Source organism: Carassius carassius, chromosome 14, assembly GCF_963082965.1.
Source record: "Carassius carassius chromosome 14, fCarCar2.1, whole genome shotgun sequence".
NCBI classification, from domain to species: Eukaryota; Metazoa; Chordata; class Actinopteri; order Cypriniformes; family Cyprinidae; genus Carassius; species Carassius carassius.
Window position 1 is genome coordinate 3,889,953 of NC_081768.1, and position 12,324 is coordinate 3,902,276.

Below are 12,324 nucleotides of genomic sequence, written 5' to 3' on the forward strand. Positions count from 1 at the left end.
AATCAGAGGCGTTTAAATGAGTCGCTGTGCTGAAGATGTGTTTTGCGCGAGCTCACCGAGTTCACGTTCGCAAACCTGTCATTATTATTGGCAATAAACTTAAGATGCAGATAAGAGATTCACTTGATATTATTATTGATGCTGCTCTGATGCACTACATTACGCAACGCTCTGTTTGTTGTTAGGAAGACTAAAAGTTCAGCAGTCTAGCTCATCAATGTCAAAATTATTAAATAAGTTAACAAATGCCTGGTAAAATGTAAGTAGATAATTTATTATTTGACTGTTTTACAATAGAAAAGTTCAACTTTTTTTATTTATTTATTAAATTTTGCCTTTTTGAATTGAAAATATGCTATAATTTCCTTGATTCATTTATGTAAATTAAAAATAAAATATTAGTTGCAAATAGTTACAATTATTTCACTAATACAACAAGCCTTTCTTTTTCTTTATTCCCTTAAATCGCTTTAATAATTAATTAATTACTTTAAATAAAAATACTCAATTTTAGTTTGGGCTGTTACGTTACAACACACAATACAGTGCCAGTTAGGAGATCGATCATTTGATTAGCTAAGCCTAAGCAGTCCTATTAAATCCAATTCCTCTCAGATATCACAGCAATGAAACCAGGTTACAACTGGGGAAATAACAAATACAATAGAATTAAGTAGTCTAAACATAACTGGTGTGTGTGTTGTGAATTAAAAAACGTTGTAGTGTGTAAGGGCATGATTAAACAATAACTACTGTAGTTTAAAAGTGTTTTTGTGTGTTTTTTTTTTAAAGCAATTCATATATAGGGATTCCATGTACCCCTGCCACCCTGCCAAGACCTCTTGCCACCCCTTTGCCCCCCCATGCAACATTTTCTAGATCCGCCACTGCTACACATAGGACTGAAGCTTGCAGTGTTTTCAACCTCTGCCATCTCAATATAGGAGTACACGAGCACATAATTTCTAGAACTGCTTTGTGTCACTTAATGTGCTTTTTACTTATTTTGAGAAAACTATCATCATATACAAAGAGACAGCAGTTTAAAAAAAACACCAATGTTTCAGGAGTTTGTTACACAGAATACGTCACATGCTTATTAGATAACTGTATTTAAGTTGATGTATATGCTTTTATTTATTATTCTTTAATTTTCACAAATTTAGAAAAGTAATCAAAAAGTACTCAAAAGTAATTAGTTACATTACTTTAATAAAGTAATTGAAAAAGTTACACTACTATTACATTTTAAACAGGGTAACTTGTAATCTGTAACCTATTACATTTCCAAAGTAACCTTCCCAACACTGATTATGGCCAACTTAAATGTTTTTTTTTTTTTTCTGTGGCCACTGTTAAAATCCACTAATCACTGTACCTTAACAGTATGTTTTCTTATTTTAAATGTTACTTGCAAAAACTAATAATAATAGTAACTTCTAACAGCTGCTGCAGTGACGCAATGGCTTTATCAATCAGTGATTGGTTTCTTTCATTTGAAGATGGGCACATATGTAGTAATGTAAATCATTGACAGAATAACAGACTTTTTCCATAAATACTTGACATATCGAAACATTTACACGTGTACAAAACGTTTGAACTTATTTAGCCTAAATGATTTCCCTTTAGATTATGTTCCTGTTTTTATTTTGATCATCCATGGCATATTAAACTGATATTGTAACCAAAATGAAAATTTCCCATTTCCCAAAACTTTTTTTCATTTGATAAAATTACCAGTCTATGAAAAAAAAAAAAAAAAATAACATGACCAGAGACAGACAAATACAGTAAATCGTTTAATTTAAATGTATAAAGTTTATAAAACTGCTTTAAGCAAATGTAACAAATGAACAAAATCAACCAAGAGGACACAACATGCATGCTCTTCCTAAAAGTAACAATGATGTTCAACAGAATATTTTTCTACTCACAAAATATAAAATCTTTTACCCATTTCCCTTTATATGCATTTAATGTTAAAAATGTAACTGTAATTAGTTTACAAAATAGCTAAAGAAACAGTGCAACGTTTGTCCTCAAAAAAGCAAACAGTACTACGCAACAATGTACAACAAAGAAAGAAAAGTGACTAACAAATCAAATATACAGTAAATTGGACAAATTTGTCTGGCGATTTAACCTAAAACTACACAGCAGCTGTAAAGGTGAATAAGCACTGGTTGGGGTAAAGGACTAAACTCTACTGAGAATATTAATCATGCTAAATTACACACAAATAAATATCAAACCACACATCTATTTACATCTTTGAATTCTACAAGCATCAAAAGACAAATATACTATACATTGTCTATTTATATATAAATCTCTTTACATGACGCCCAACACCACGAGGATGAAACATGCAGTACAAACACACCGTGAAATCACACACACAAAAAAAAAAAAAAAAAAAAAAAAAAAAAAAACGCACGCAAACCAGATTAGATTTCTCAGCGAGCAACTAACCAGCAGCACGAATCAATGATCCTCACCTTTATAACGATGACAGAGAGAAAAGATATGAAACGACAACATATATACAGAACAATGAAGTAAAAATCATAAATAAATCAGAGCACTGGGCTCCTGTGGAAAATATCTGGCACTTTAGCAAAGCGTCGATAGGAAAGATGGCATCTTTTCTGCCACTCGTCAAGGGAGACTAACTGACATCTGGGATGGGACTGAAGATAATTCCTACAAACAAGGAGAAGAGTGGGAAAACATGACTGAAGGAAGACTGTAGAACTGAGAAAGCAGCACTCCTTTGAGAACTAATAAATATTCATGAACAGAACTGCAACTGCTGCTTTCACAAAGTTTCGTGACATTTCGGTGACAAGATACATCATGGCTCATATAGCAGGATATTGACAAGCTCAGCAAAAAGATACTTTTTGGTTCAGATGTTTTTTATTTGGCCAAAAAGATGCAATTTTGATAGCTTGTAATGTAAATCATTGGGATTTTTCTAACATTATAACATACTACCTACAAACAGTACATGTAAATTGTAAAATGCACTTTATATCTCCAAATAATATGTCTAATACTAGCACTTTATCCTTCTTTTCATTTATTAAAAAAAAAAAAAAAAAAAAAGCTGGCCATGCATTCTGAGACTACCTGAGACTTGTCATGGCACTTGTATACTGTTGTTGTTCTCTTGTTGACCTGACTGCTTCTATTGTTCTCACTTGTAAGTCGCTTTGGAAAAAAGCGTCTGCTAAATGATTATATTATATGATCATATTTGATGCATTTAAACATGGTTTTTCAAAAAATAAAAAAAAAACGTATACATTGATAATCAAGTAAATGTAAGTTCGGTCAATCCGAAGTCCAGTGTTCATCTTGAAACATTAAAATATAAATTACATTTTTATAAAAATAATTAAAGATTTCACAGCAAGACGACATGTGGTTACATGAACCTGAAGGGGGATAAATTATACTAACAGACTTCTACTGTGCTAAAAAGGTTAAACGATCAATTAGATGATTGTGTACACAACAGGTCTGCTATTTACAGTTATGAGCATCTGCTCTCCTGGATGGGGATCTTACAGTGTTACACATCTTTAGCGGAGACCGAAGGCTCCCTCTAGAGGACAGACTCCATTAACACACACAAAAATCAGGTCACTTTTACATATGTACAGTACGGGTCATCCTAAGGATTTTTTATGTTTTTGAAAGAAGTCTTATTTTACCAAGACCTTATTTATTTGATCAAAATACAATAAAACTGTAATATAATTTATTCCTGTAGTAGTGCAAAGCTGAATTTTCAGCATCTTTACTATAGTCTTCAGTGTCACGTGATCCTTCAGAGATCATTCTAATATGATGATTTGCTGCTCAAGAAATTTTTTTAATAAGTTTTACAAATATTTTTTGGAGGGGGCTTTGACGTATTACATAAATGGTGCGATGAACGGCGATCAGTTTGCATGATGGTAAGTGAACCAGACTTAATGATAAGAAACAATGGCCAACAAAAAAAGAGATCAAGAGGCTAAACAGTCACTTCTCATGCGACTTTAAATCTATATAGGGTAATTACCTGCTTGTATTATATTTACCCCCTCATTAAACATCCAGACACATTATGATAATGATAACTGGGTGAAGAAATGTGCAGGAACTGTCATACAAACAATTTCACAGTGCAAAAAAAAAAAGTCTTAATGAGTCTAAAAACAGGCTTAATTTCCTAAACATTTTTTCTTAAAATTGGGGGTAAAAGGTTTTCTTGATTCTCATGAGATTTACCTCCGTGTGAGGTCTGAGGGGTGTTGCCAGTGTGGCCCGGTCCTTCCAGTTTGATGACTGGCCACAGTGTTCATCAAAGTATGGAGCTCAGTGATGACACCTGCCAACACAGACATCACAACCTCAAACAATATCCTACATAAATCACACTCATGCTAAATTTCCTAACTGATGCTAGAATGTTTGTCGAAACACCAAGATGTAGATGAGTTTAGTTTGTTTCTTCATGGGAACAATAGCATTCCATCACTTGCTCACCAGTGGATCCCCTGCAGTGAATGGGTGCCGTCAGAATGAGAGTCCAAACAGCTGATAAAAACATCACAATAATCCACACATGACTCACAAGATAATGTCTTGTGAAGCAAAAAGCTGTGTTTTTAAGAAACAAATCCATTAGGAAATTTTAACGACTCGCATTAAATTCTGAACACACGTGTTTTAGACTGCTTTGCTTGTAAACAGCACTTCATCTGAACTAGACGTTTCTCTCCGGGTTCAGACGAAATGTACTTTTTCACTGGAGAGAGCAATACTGTGGATAGAGGACTCATATATTAGCTGGAATCAATGGTTTGAAATTAAAACGCCTTGATGGGTTTGTTTCTAAAAAACACACAGCTTTGCACTTCGCTAGACATTAACTGATGGACTGAAGTCATGTTTGGATTACTGTGATGTTTTTATCAGCTGTTTGGACTCTCATTCTGACGGCACCCATTCACTGCAGAGCATCCACTGGTGAGCAAGTGATGGAATGCTACATTTCTCCAAATCTGTTCTGATGAAGAAACAAATTGATCTACATCTTAGATGACCTGAGGAGTCAATGTTCAGCAAATTCACATTTTTAGGTGAAGTATTCCTTTAAAATGTAGAGTAAATTGTAAGTGCTCACTGGTAGATTTACTTAAGGCATGACCACTATGACTACCAAATCATAATCTGCTCAGGCATCATGGCCAGTTCGGCAACATGGAATCAACCAATCACAGGAGTTCTTTTTCACCAACCAGTGGCAGACAGGGGAATCTTCTTTTTACAGGTTTGGCACACACAAAATTCGCACCTTGAACGATCAGTGTATTGTAAAGTACAGTACCATTTGCTGCTCCTTTCTCTTTCATATGTCTTTTTACGGACTCGACATACGTCTTCTTCCGTCTCTCCCACTCCTCTTCAGAAAACACTGCAGGTTTGCTGGTGGACTTGGTGTTGTCTGGAACCACCACCTTGGACTTCACCTGCTCAGTGGGCAAAGCGACAGCTTAATGATGCAGACACTTGTCTGATGAGTGCCAAGACACACAAGCTGAATGCAGAAAAATGCAGAGAGAATCATGGAATCCAGTCATTAAAAGGTAATTTGCAGTATAACAAAATGGTATCCTATAGCATTTCACTTAATAAAAACAGTATCATGTCAAACACATTAATATCGAAGAAAAACACTTATGTTGGTTTTTGCAATTAACTGAGAAGTAAAAATCTTTATGAACATATCTTTATGAATTAAATAAATTCACCAGGGGTAAAAAAAAAAAAAAAAAAAAAAAAACTAAAGGTTGGCTAAAACTAAAATGTTAACAAGTTTCCAGGTATTGGCCTACAAAAGATGTCACTTGCAGCATGCTTCACCAGTTTAGATTTGGTCTCCAAATTTAAAATTCCCACATGAGGACATCATATGCCTTTATAAGAATATATAGCTTCAAGTGTCCTCCTTTTGAATTCCATTATGGACAAAACACACATGAACAGGTATAAGACAACATCAGGAAGAGTAAATAACGAGAGAAACTGGCATAAATGTCACAAATACATAAAGGATGGAGCTCAAACCTGGACCTGAAGTGGGAGTGTGCTCTCAAAGCTCTCCGCGGTGGTTTCTTCATGTCCCAGAGTCACCTCAGGCTCTGGCTGTTGACTGACAGACACTACTTTTTCCTCTTTAACTGGGACAACAGTTTCTGGGGGCGTGATGTGGGATTTTGATTCATGGATTGGGATATGATCATGGGAGACATCCTTGACTTCACCTGTCACAGGTCCCTGATCACCAACTAAAGAAACAGAACTGCACAAATCAAAGTTTAGAGATGAACACAATGATATTTTAGCCACCGCAATCTCTCTGTCCCATTTTAAAACCGGTATTGGGGAGGGAAGGCTCTCCCGGTCTCGATCTATCCAGTTCTGTTTGCAGTTGGACAGAGGGGTGGACACGACAGGGGTCACAGGCTGATTGACCTTTGACCGAGGCGGTGTGATGTCTTTTGATATCATTAATGGCTGTATAGGTGTCGATCCCTGGACTCTGCTTAGAAAGTCCACGGAGAAGTATCCCTGATCCGGGGAAAACGTTCTAGTGATGCATTGTCTTTTAAGGGGGGTTTCGTAGCTCTCATCGAAACATGAATCTTCCAGCCGTCTTTTATGTGCTCTGGGTTCTTTATTGGAAATGTGTACTTGAATGTTGTAAACTGGTCTGTTGGCATTGTACTGTTGCTTGGAGCTCACCATGTGTGAGTACACTGATAGTGGTTTTAAATGATAAGATGAATCACCGGACATTGTTACGTTACTCAAACTGGAGTCGATCAGGACTGGAAACGGAAGAGGAAAAAGCAGTGTCTGGTCAGTTTTATCCAAGCAGGACACATAAAGTGAGGCCTTGGCCAAAGTGCATGAACCTGAGAAAGAATATTGTTTATCAGTAGATAAGACAAACGTTCATTTTAATTGCACGATCTCATTCATTCTAATTTATCGCCCAAAAACATTTTGATGCACATTTAAAGAAATGTATCAGGTCAAACCGATGCTTATTTTGTTGACATAGCTAGCTTAAACTAATTGGTTCAAGTAAATACTTGCACGAGTGACTCGCAAACAATCGATCGTCGTTTTAAACAACATAAAAGTGGGTTTTGGTCAAACGTGAGACGTGCACGTGCTAGGATTTTGTAAAAACCGTCAAATTTACCATTTTCTAAATTGGCAATTATGGTAATGGGAGAATTAACGTTAAGTGTCGATTAAAACTTTTTTTTAAATTTACCTGTCGGGTACAATAAGAGGTTCCCTTTTGAAGAGATACTTAATCTTCCATAAACTTCAGTTTTTCACATCCATCCTCAACTTTGATGGAGCGGATTATTACACCTGATATTTAACTTCTCAACCACACTTCGTCGTCTGATTGGCTGGAAACCTGAACATGTGATTTGAAAAAAATAAAACGTACATTTTATTCACATTATTTAAATAGTTTTAAAAATAGGCCAGGGAAGATAACTGACTTTATAATATAAAAATATAGATAATAAGGGCATTTTTGAAACCTGCTGGTGAAAACGTGGACCCCATGAATATTAATTACGTAACGCGAAGGTCTGTCAGTTCTCTCAACTGATTGGCTTGAAGGCAGACGTTCGTAAGGTGGTTGTTTAACAAGAATTAAAGGTGTCTTGTATCATTTTTTACGTTAAAATTCGGGATATCCCTAATGTAGAGACGATTACGACTAAAACTATGTATAAAATGAGTTACGTGACTCCATAACATACAAACTATACCCTCCTTAGCACACTTTTATAAAAATATTATCAAACAACTATCGTAGGTCTATTCTGACCAGCGCTGAATTTTTTTTTTAAGTACTGAAAAAGTAACCTGTTACTGGAAAATAACAGGTGTTTGTTACATGTCACGTATCATTATGAATATTAATAAATTTAAATAAAAAACTAATATTAATAAAACTCATGAAAGTGCGTGACAGTGCCGCCTAATGATTAACACCTGAATGATGACTTGTATAGCCACTGAAATGAAACCTTACAAAGAATATCTAAATATAAAAAAAAACATTATTTGGACTCAAACTAATTCCAGTACTAACCTTATTTTCGTCAGAGAGCAAATGGCCAGAATCATATTGGCACTGCAATAGTTTCACAACTAGAGAGTCATGTCAACTCAAAATAGTAATCAACGCAAAGCATTTTCATGACAGTTTTAATTTATGAACATGAAATTAATAATGCAAACTGAAACTAACACTGAGGTGTTATAAATTCTACTCATGAAGTGTAATAAAACCTGAAAACAGAGCGTCAGTGTAAACCACAAAATAACTGTCTGCATTATGTTCAATTAAAACCACAGTCAGTTCATTGCTTATGATGATCTCATATATATATATATATATATATATATATATATATATATATATATATATATATATATATATATATATATATATATATATATATATATATATATATATATATATATATATATATATATATATATATAAATCAACATGAAAATTTTTTAGACATATTTTTGGGCAAAGGAATACATGTAATATTGCAAAAAAAATATATTGGCATTTCCATAAAAACATACCATGGACATCCATGGTAATACAATGTTTTTGATTTTTAAACACTCACATATAGTAGTACCATGATACCATGAAGTCCCTAATACCATCTGGTACTGTGACATCAATAGTGCTTTACTGGATGTGTATAGTAACCGGATGAAGAATGAACAATAAGCATGGTATAAGCAGACAGAAATTAAAGAAATGATACCATAAGCTTTAGAGAGAGACAGATAGAAGTGTAAAAATACATTTTGATAGAAAAAAAATAAGATTGTCTCGTTTAAATACCCTGCCTACTCTTTTTTTTTTTTTTTTTTTTTATACATTTTTTGTCCATGCTTTGTGTCTGCTTATCATTCATTTGCACACATCGGAGGGCAGAAGACTCACATATACGACACCTTCACCACTTAAAAAAACACAATCCAACTCCACACAAACGTCAAACATCATGTAATTTAGTAAGCATTGCCCCGCGATCTAAAATAAATCGCACTATATATTCAGAAATTCGACTGCATAGAATTGCAAAGCTAGCCTCAGCAATTAAACCCATTAATAATAATAATAATAATAATAATAACAAATCAGCAAAAATTAGTTATTGTTATTGTTGTGCACATACATTTTATATTCATACAACAAAAGGGGGGGGGGGTATGGGAAGTATACTAACAGAAAACTTAAAATCTCAATATACTTAAACATAATTTGGGGAGAGGGGTGGGGTGGTATTGCTTTGGTCTGTGATTTTGTTGAAGTCATCTCGTTGGGTTTGCCGACCCTCATGTCAACTCAAAGCCGGCTGCGGATTGCTCTGAGGCCGCCAGAGGGCGCCGCTGAGACGAGCACGATCGCTTTAGTGTGGTTCCTCCGCGCTCCTCCGATCAGAATCCGAACGGGTCCTCAGCATCAGCAGCCTCAGCATCAGCTCTGTCCCAGTTGCTAGGCGACAGGCACTCTTCAGGGTTGTAGTCCTGAGGGTTTACCCCAATGTCCAGCATCTGGGGGTTAGTGCGAGACTCAGCGAGTCTTGGGAGAAACACAAAGAGGATGAGTTAAACCGAAAAACACGGGCATCTTCAAGCATCTTCACAACATCAGTAGCGCTTCAGATCATAGAGCGCTGGGAATACTGTACATGGACAAAACACCAGAAAACAACCCTTTAAATATGCATATGAATCTTCTCGCTGATCTGGAGCTCTATGTTACAATTTAAAGACATGATAAAATAAGCGTTTATTTTGTACTCTCACATGACATAATAAAACACACACACACACACACACACACACAAATGACATAATAAACACACACACACACACACACATGACACATATGACATAATAAACACACACACACACATGTATACATATATATATATATATATATACACACATATATATATATAGTAAAACAGGTCTATATAAAATATAAAACGTATTTATACATTTAATTTAATGTTTAAATAACCACTTCAAATAATGAAAAAATATTTTAATAATTTTAAAGATGTATATATATATATATATATATATATATATATATATATATATATATATATATATATATATGATATATATTTCATATATATATATATATATATATATATATATATATATGATATATATTTCATATATATATATATATATTTATATATATATATATATATGATATATATTTCATACTATGAACCTTATTCTGGGTAAACGCTGTATTTAAAGGGACAGTTCCTTTAAATACAGCGTTTACCCAGAATAAGGTTCATAGTACAGACTTTGTGGCTAAACTAGGAAAATATGAAGATGAATCCAAGTGATGTTTCTACAACTCTTGGCAAAGAACCCTGTCATGAAGTAAACTATGATAACAGTTGTGAGAAGCGGACAGGGTTTTGAGCCGTAAGAGTGAACATTCGTGACCTGCTACAGATGGAGAACTGGACTACAGTCGTAGATGGTCATGGTGTTGTGACGGAGTGAATTATGACGGATGAGGACTATAGCACAGGCACATGTCACTACAGCTCAGGTGAACGACATCTTTACCTGTGTTGGACTCAAAACTATCCAGACTGCGGCTGAAGGAAGTAAACAATATCAGCATGAGAAAACAGAAGCAGCAAACGGCAACAGTGACTCAGTGCAAGCTGCATCTTTAGTCAGCATGTCTTGGTTCGCTGTTGCTGTAGTAGAACTTCCACATTGTGATATTTTTATCAGCTTTTTTTAAATGTCATGATGGGGTTTACTGAGCAGCTAGTGAAGTCAAAGGTAACCGTTGGGCTAATGATGAGGAAATGAGGTCAGAGATACAGATAACTAAAGCTGACCTATTGACTGTAAAGACTAAACCACTGTACGATCCATTTCTTATTAATGTTGTTTGCTAAGGTAAGCATGACTACTACACACTTTAAAGATGTGAACAAATTCCCAAGTATTAAACTTTACCAGTGTTGTTATTTGTAACTAAAACTGCAACTATAAATAAAATAAAATAAAAAATATAATATAATATAAAATAAAAAAATAAATATTAGATGAAAAACCTAAACTTAAATGAAAACGAGAAATGTTGGCTTAGCAACTACTGTATTTTCGGACTATAAGTTGCACCTGAGTATAAGTCGCATCAGTCCAAAAATACGTCATGATGAGGAAAAAAACATATATAAGTCGCACTGGACTATAAGTCGCATTTATTTAGAACCAAGAACCAAGAGAAAACATTACCGTCTACAGCCGCGAGAGGGCGCTCTATGTCTTCATTGTAGACTACAGGAGCACTGAGCAGAATAGAGCGCCCTCTCGCGGCTGTAGACGGTAATGTTTTCTATTGGTTCATTTCTCTTGGTTCATGTCAAAATAATTTTGATAAATAAGTCGCACCTGACTATAAATCGCAGGAACAGCCAAACTATGAAAAAAAGCGCGACTTATAGTCCGGAAAATACGGTAATTAAATACATTTTAGTTCTTTAAAAAAATGTCGTAATATTTACATACAAAACATTTTCACTCAAATTGCTAGTAAATTGGACAAGTAAAAAAAAAAACGGCTACTAACACATTAAATCAAATGTGCAATTTTCAACAGAAACACTTGCATGGTATTTTCTTAGACATTTTATTTTGGCAGTGTTGAAGTATTAAAATGACAATAATTTTTTTCCTTTTTTTTATCTAAAAAAAAAAATTAGTGCAAAATTACAAAACAAACTTAAATAAAAATCATTGAAAATATAACAATTAAAGCCAATTCAAAATATTAATAAATACTATAAATAGTATAAACAGAATACAAAATTTTGAATACATAAAGTAACTAAATGATAGCATAAGCATTGTATACTCTGAAAATAATGTACAATTTAAAATATTTTTTTTTTCAGATTTAGTCATGAGGTCAATCTGACATTTTGATTTTCTACTGGATTAACTTGAAGTTCGGTGCAACCAGCCATTTCATTTCATTTGTGTTTTTGAGAGTTAACCTTCTCAAATGTTAAACAGCTTCAGTTTGCAGTGGAAAACACTTCAATGGTCTTTAATCAGAGATTAAGTCAATGCCAGTTCATCTTTGATTGGAAAAGTTCTTGCATGTCAGAGATCTAGAGCGTCTCTCCTCACACTCACAAG

At 34.3% G+C, this 12,324-nt stretch overlaps 2 protein-coding genes across 3 annotated transcripts in view; both read right to left on the minus strand.

Annotated features, from left to right (window-relative positions):
• Positions 1-1,789: 1,789 nt before the first annotated feature.
• On the minus strand, positions 1,790-7,499 carry LOC132156743 (uncharacterized). The gene is made up of 5 exons (XM_059565738.1): positions 7,346-7,499; positions 6,127-6,977; positions 5,387-5,528; positions 4,285-4,384; positions 1,790-2,706 (listed from the first exon to the last, which is right to left on the minus strand). Exons 2-5 carry the CDS (start codon positions 6,856-6,858, stop codon positions 2,580-2,582), a joined length of 1,101 nt encoding a protein of 366 aa, XP_059421721.1. The 5' UTR covers positions 6,859-6,977; positions 7,346-7,499; the 3' UTR covers positions 1,790-2,579.
• Positions 7,500-9,118: 1,619 nt separating this feature from the next.
• LOC132156744 (low density lipoprotein receptor adapter protein 1-B-like) overlaps positions 9,119-12,324 on the minus strand; it is a 42,774-nt gene continuing 39,568 nt past the window's right edge. The window contains exons 9-10 of one of the 2 annotated variants that reach the window (XM_059565741.1): positions 10,732-10,763; positions 9,119-9,712 (exon numbers count right to left, since the gene is read on the minus strand). In XM_059565741.1, the coding sequence (XP_059421724.1) occupies positions 9,666-9,712; positions 10,732-10,763 (79 nt within the window). In that variant the 3' untranslated portion in view covers positions 9,119-9,665. The remainder of the gene's footprint in view (positions 9,713-10,731; positions 10,764-12,324) is intronic. The other variant, XM_059565740.1, reaches the window with a different exon arrangement.

What these genes read in the sequence shown, in the direction of transcription:
- LOC132156743 (XM_059565738.1), bottom strand. Translation starts at nt 6,858, where the DNA reads ATGTCCGGTGATTCATCTTATCATTTAAAACCACTATCAGTGTACTCA. An exon ending in AGAGAAAGGAGCAGCAAATG is followed by an intron (nt 4,385 to 5,386) that starts GTACTGTACTTT and finishes CTGTGTTGGCAG; the next exon opens with GTGTCATCACTGAGCTCCAT. An exon ending in CCCTCAGACCTCACACGGAG is followed by an intron (nt 2,707 to 4,284) that starts GTAAATCTCATG and finishes CCTTGTTTGTAG; the next exon opens with GAATTATCTTCAGTCCCATC.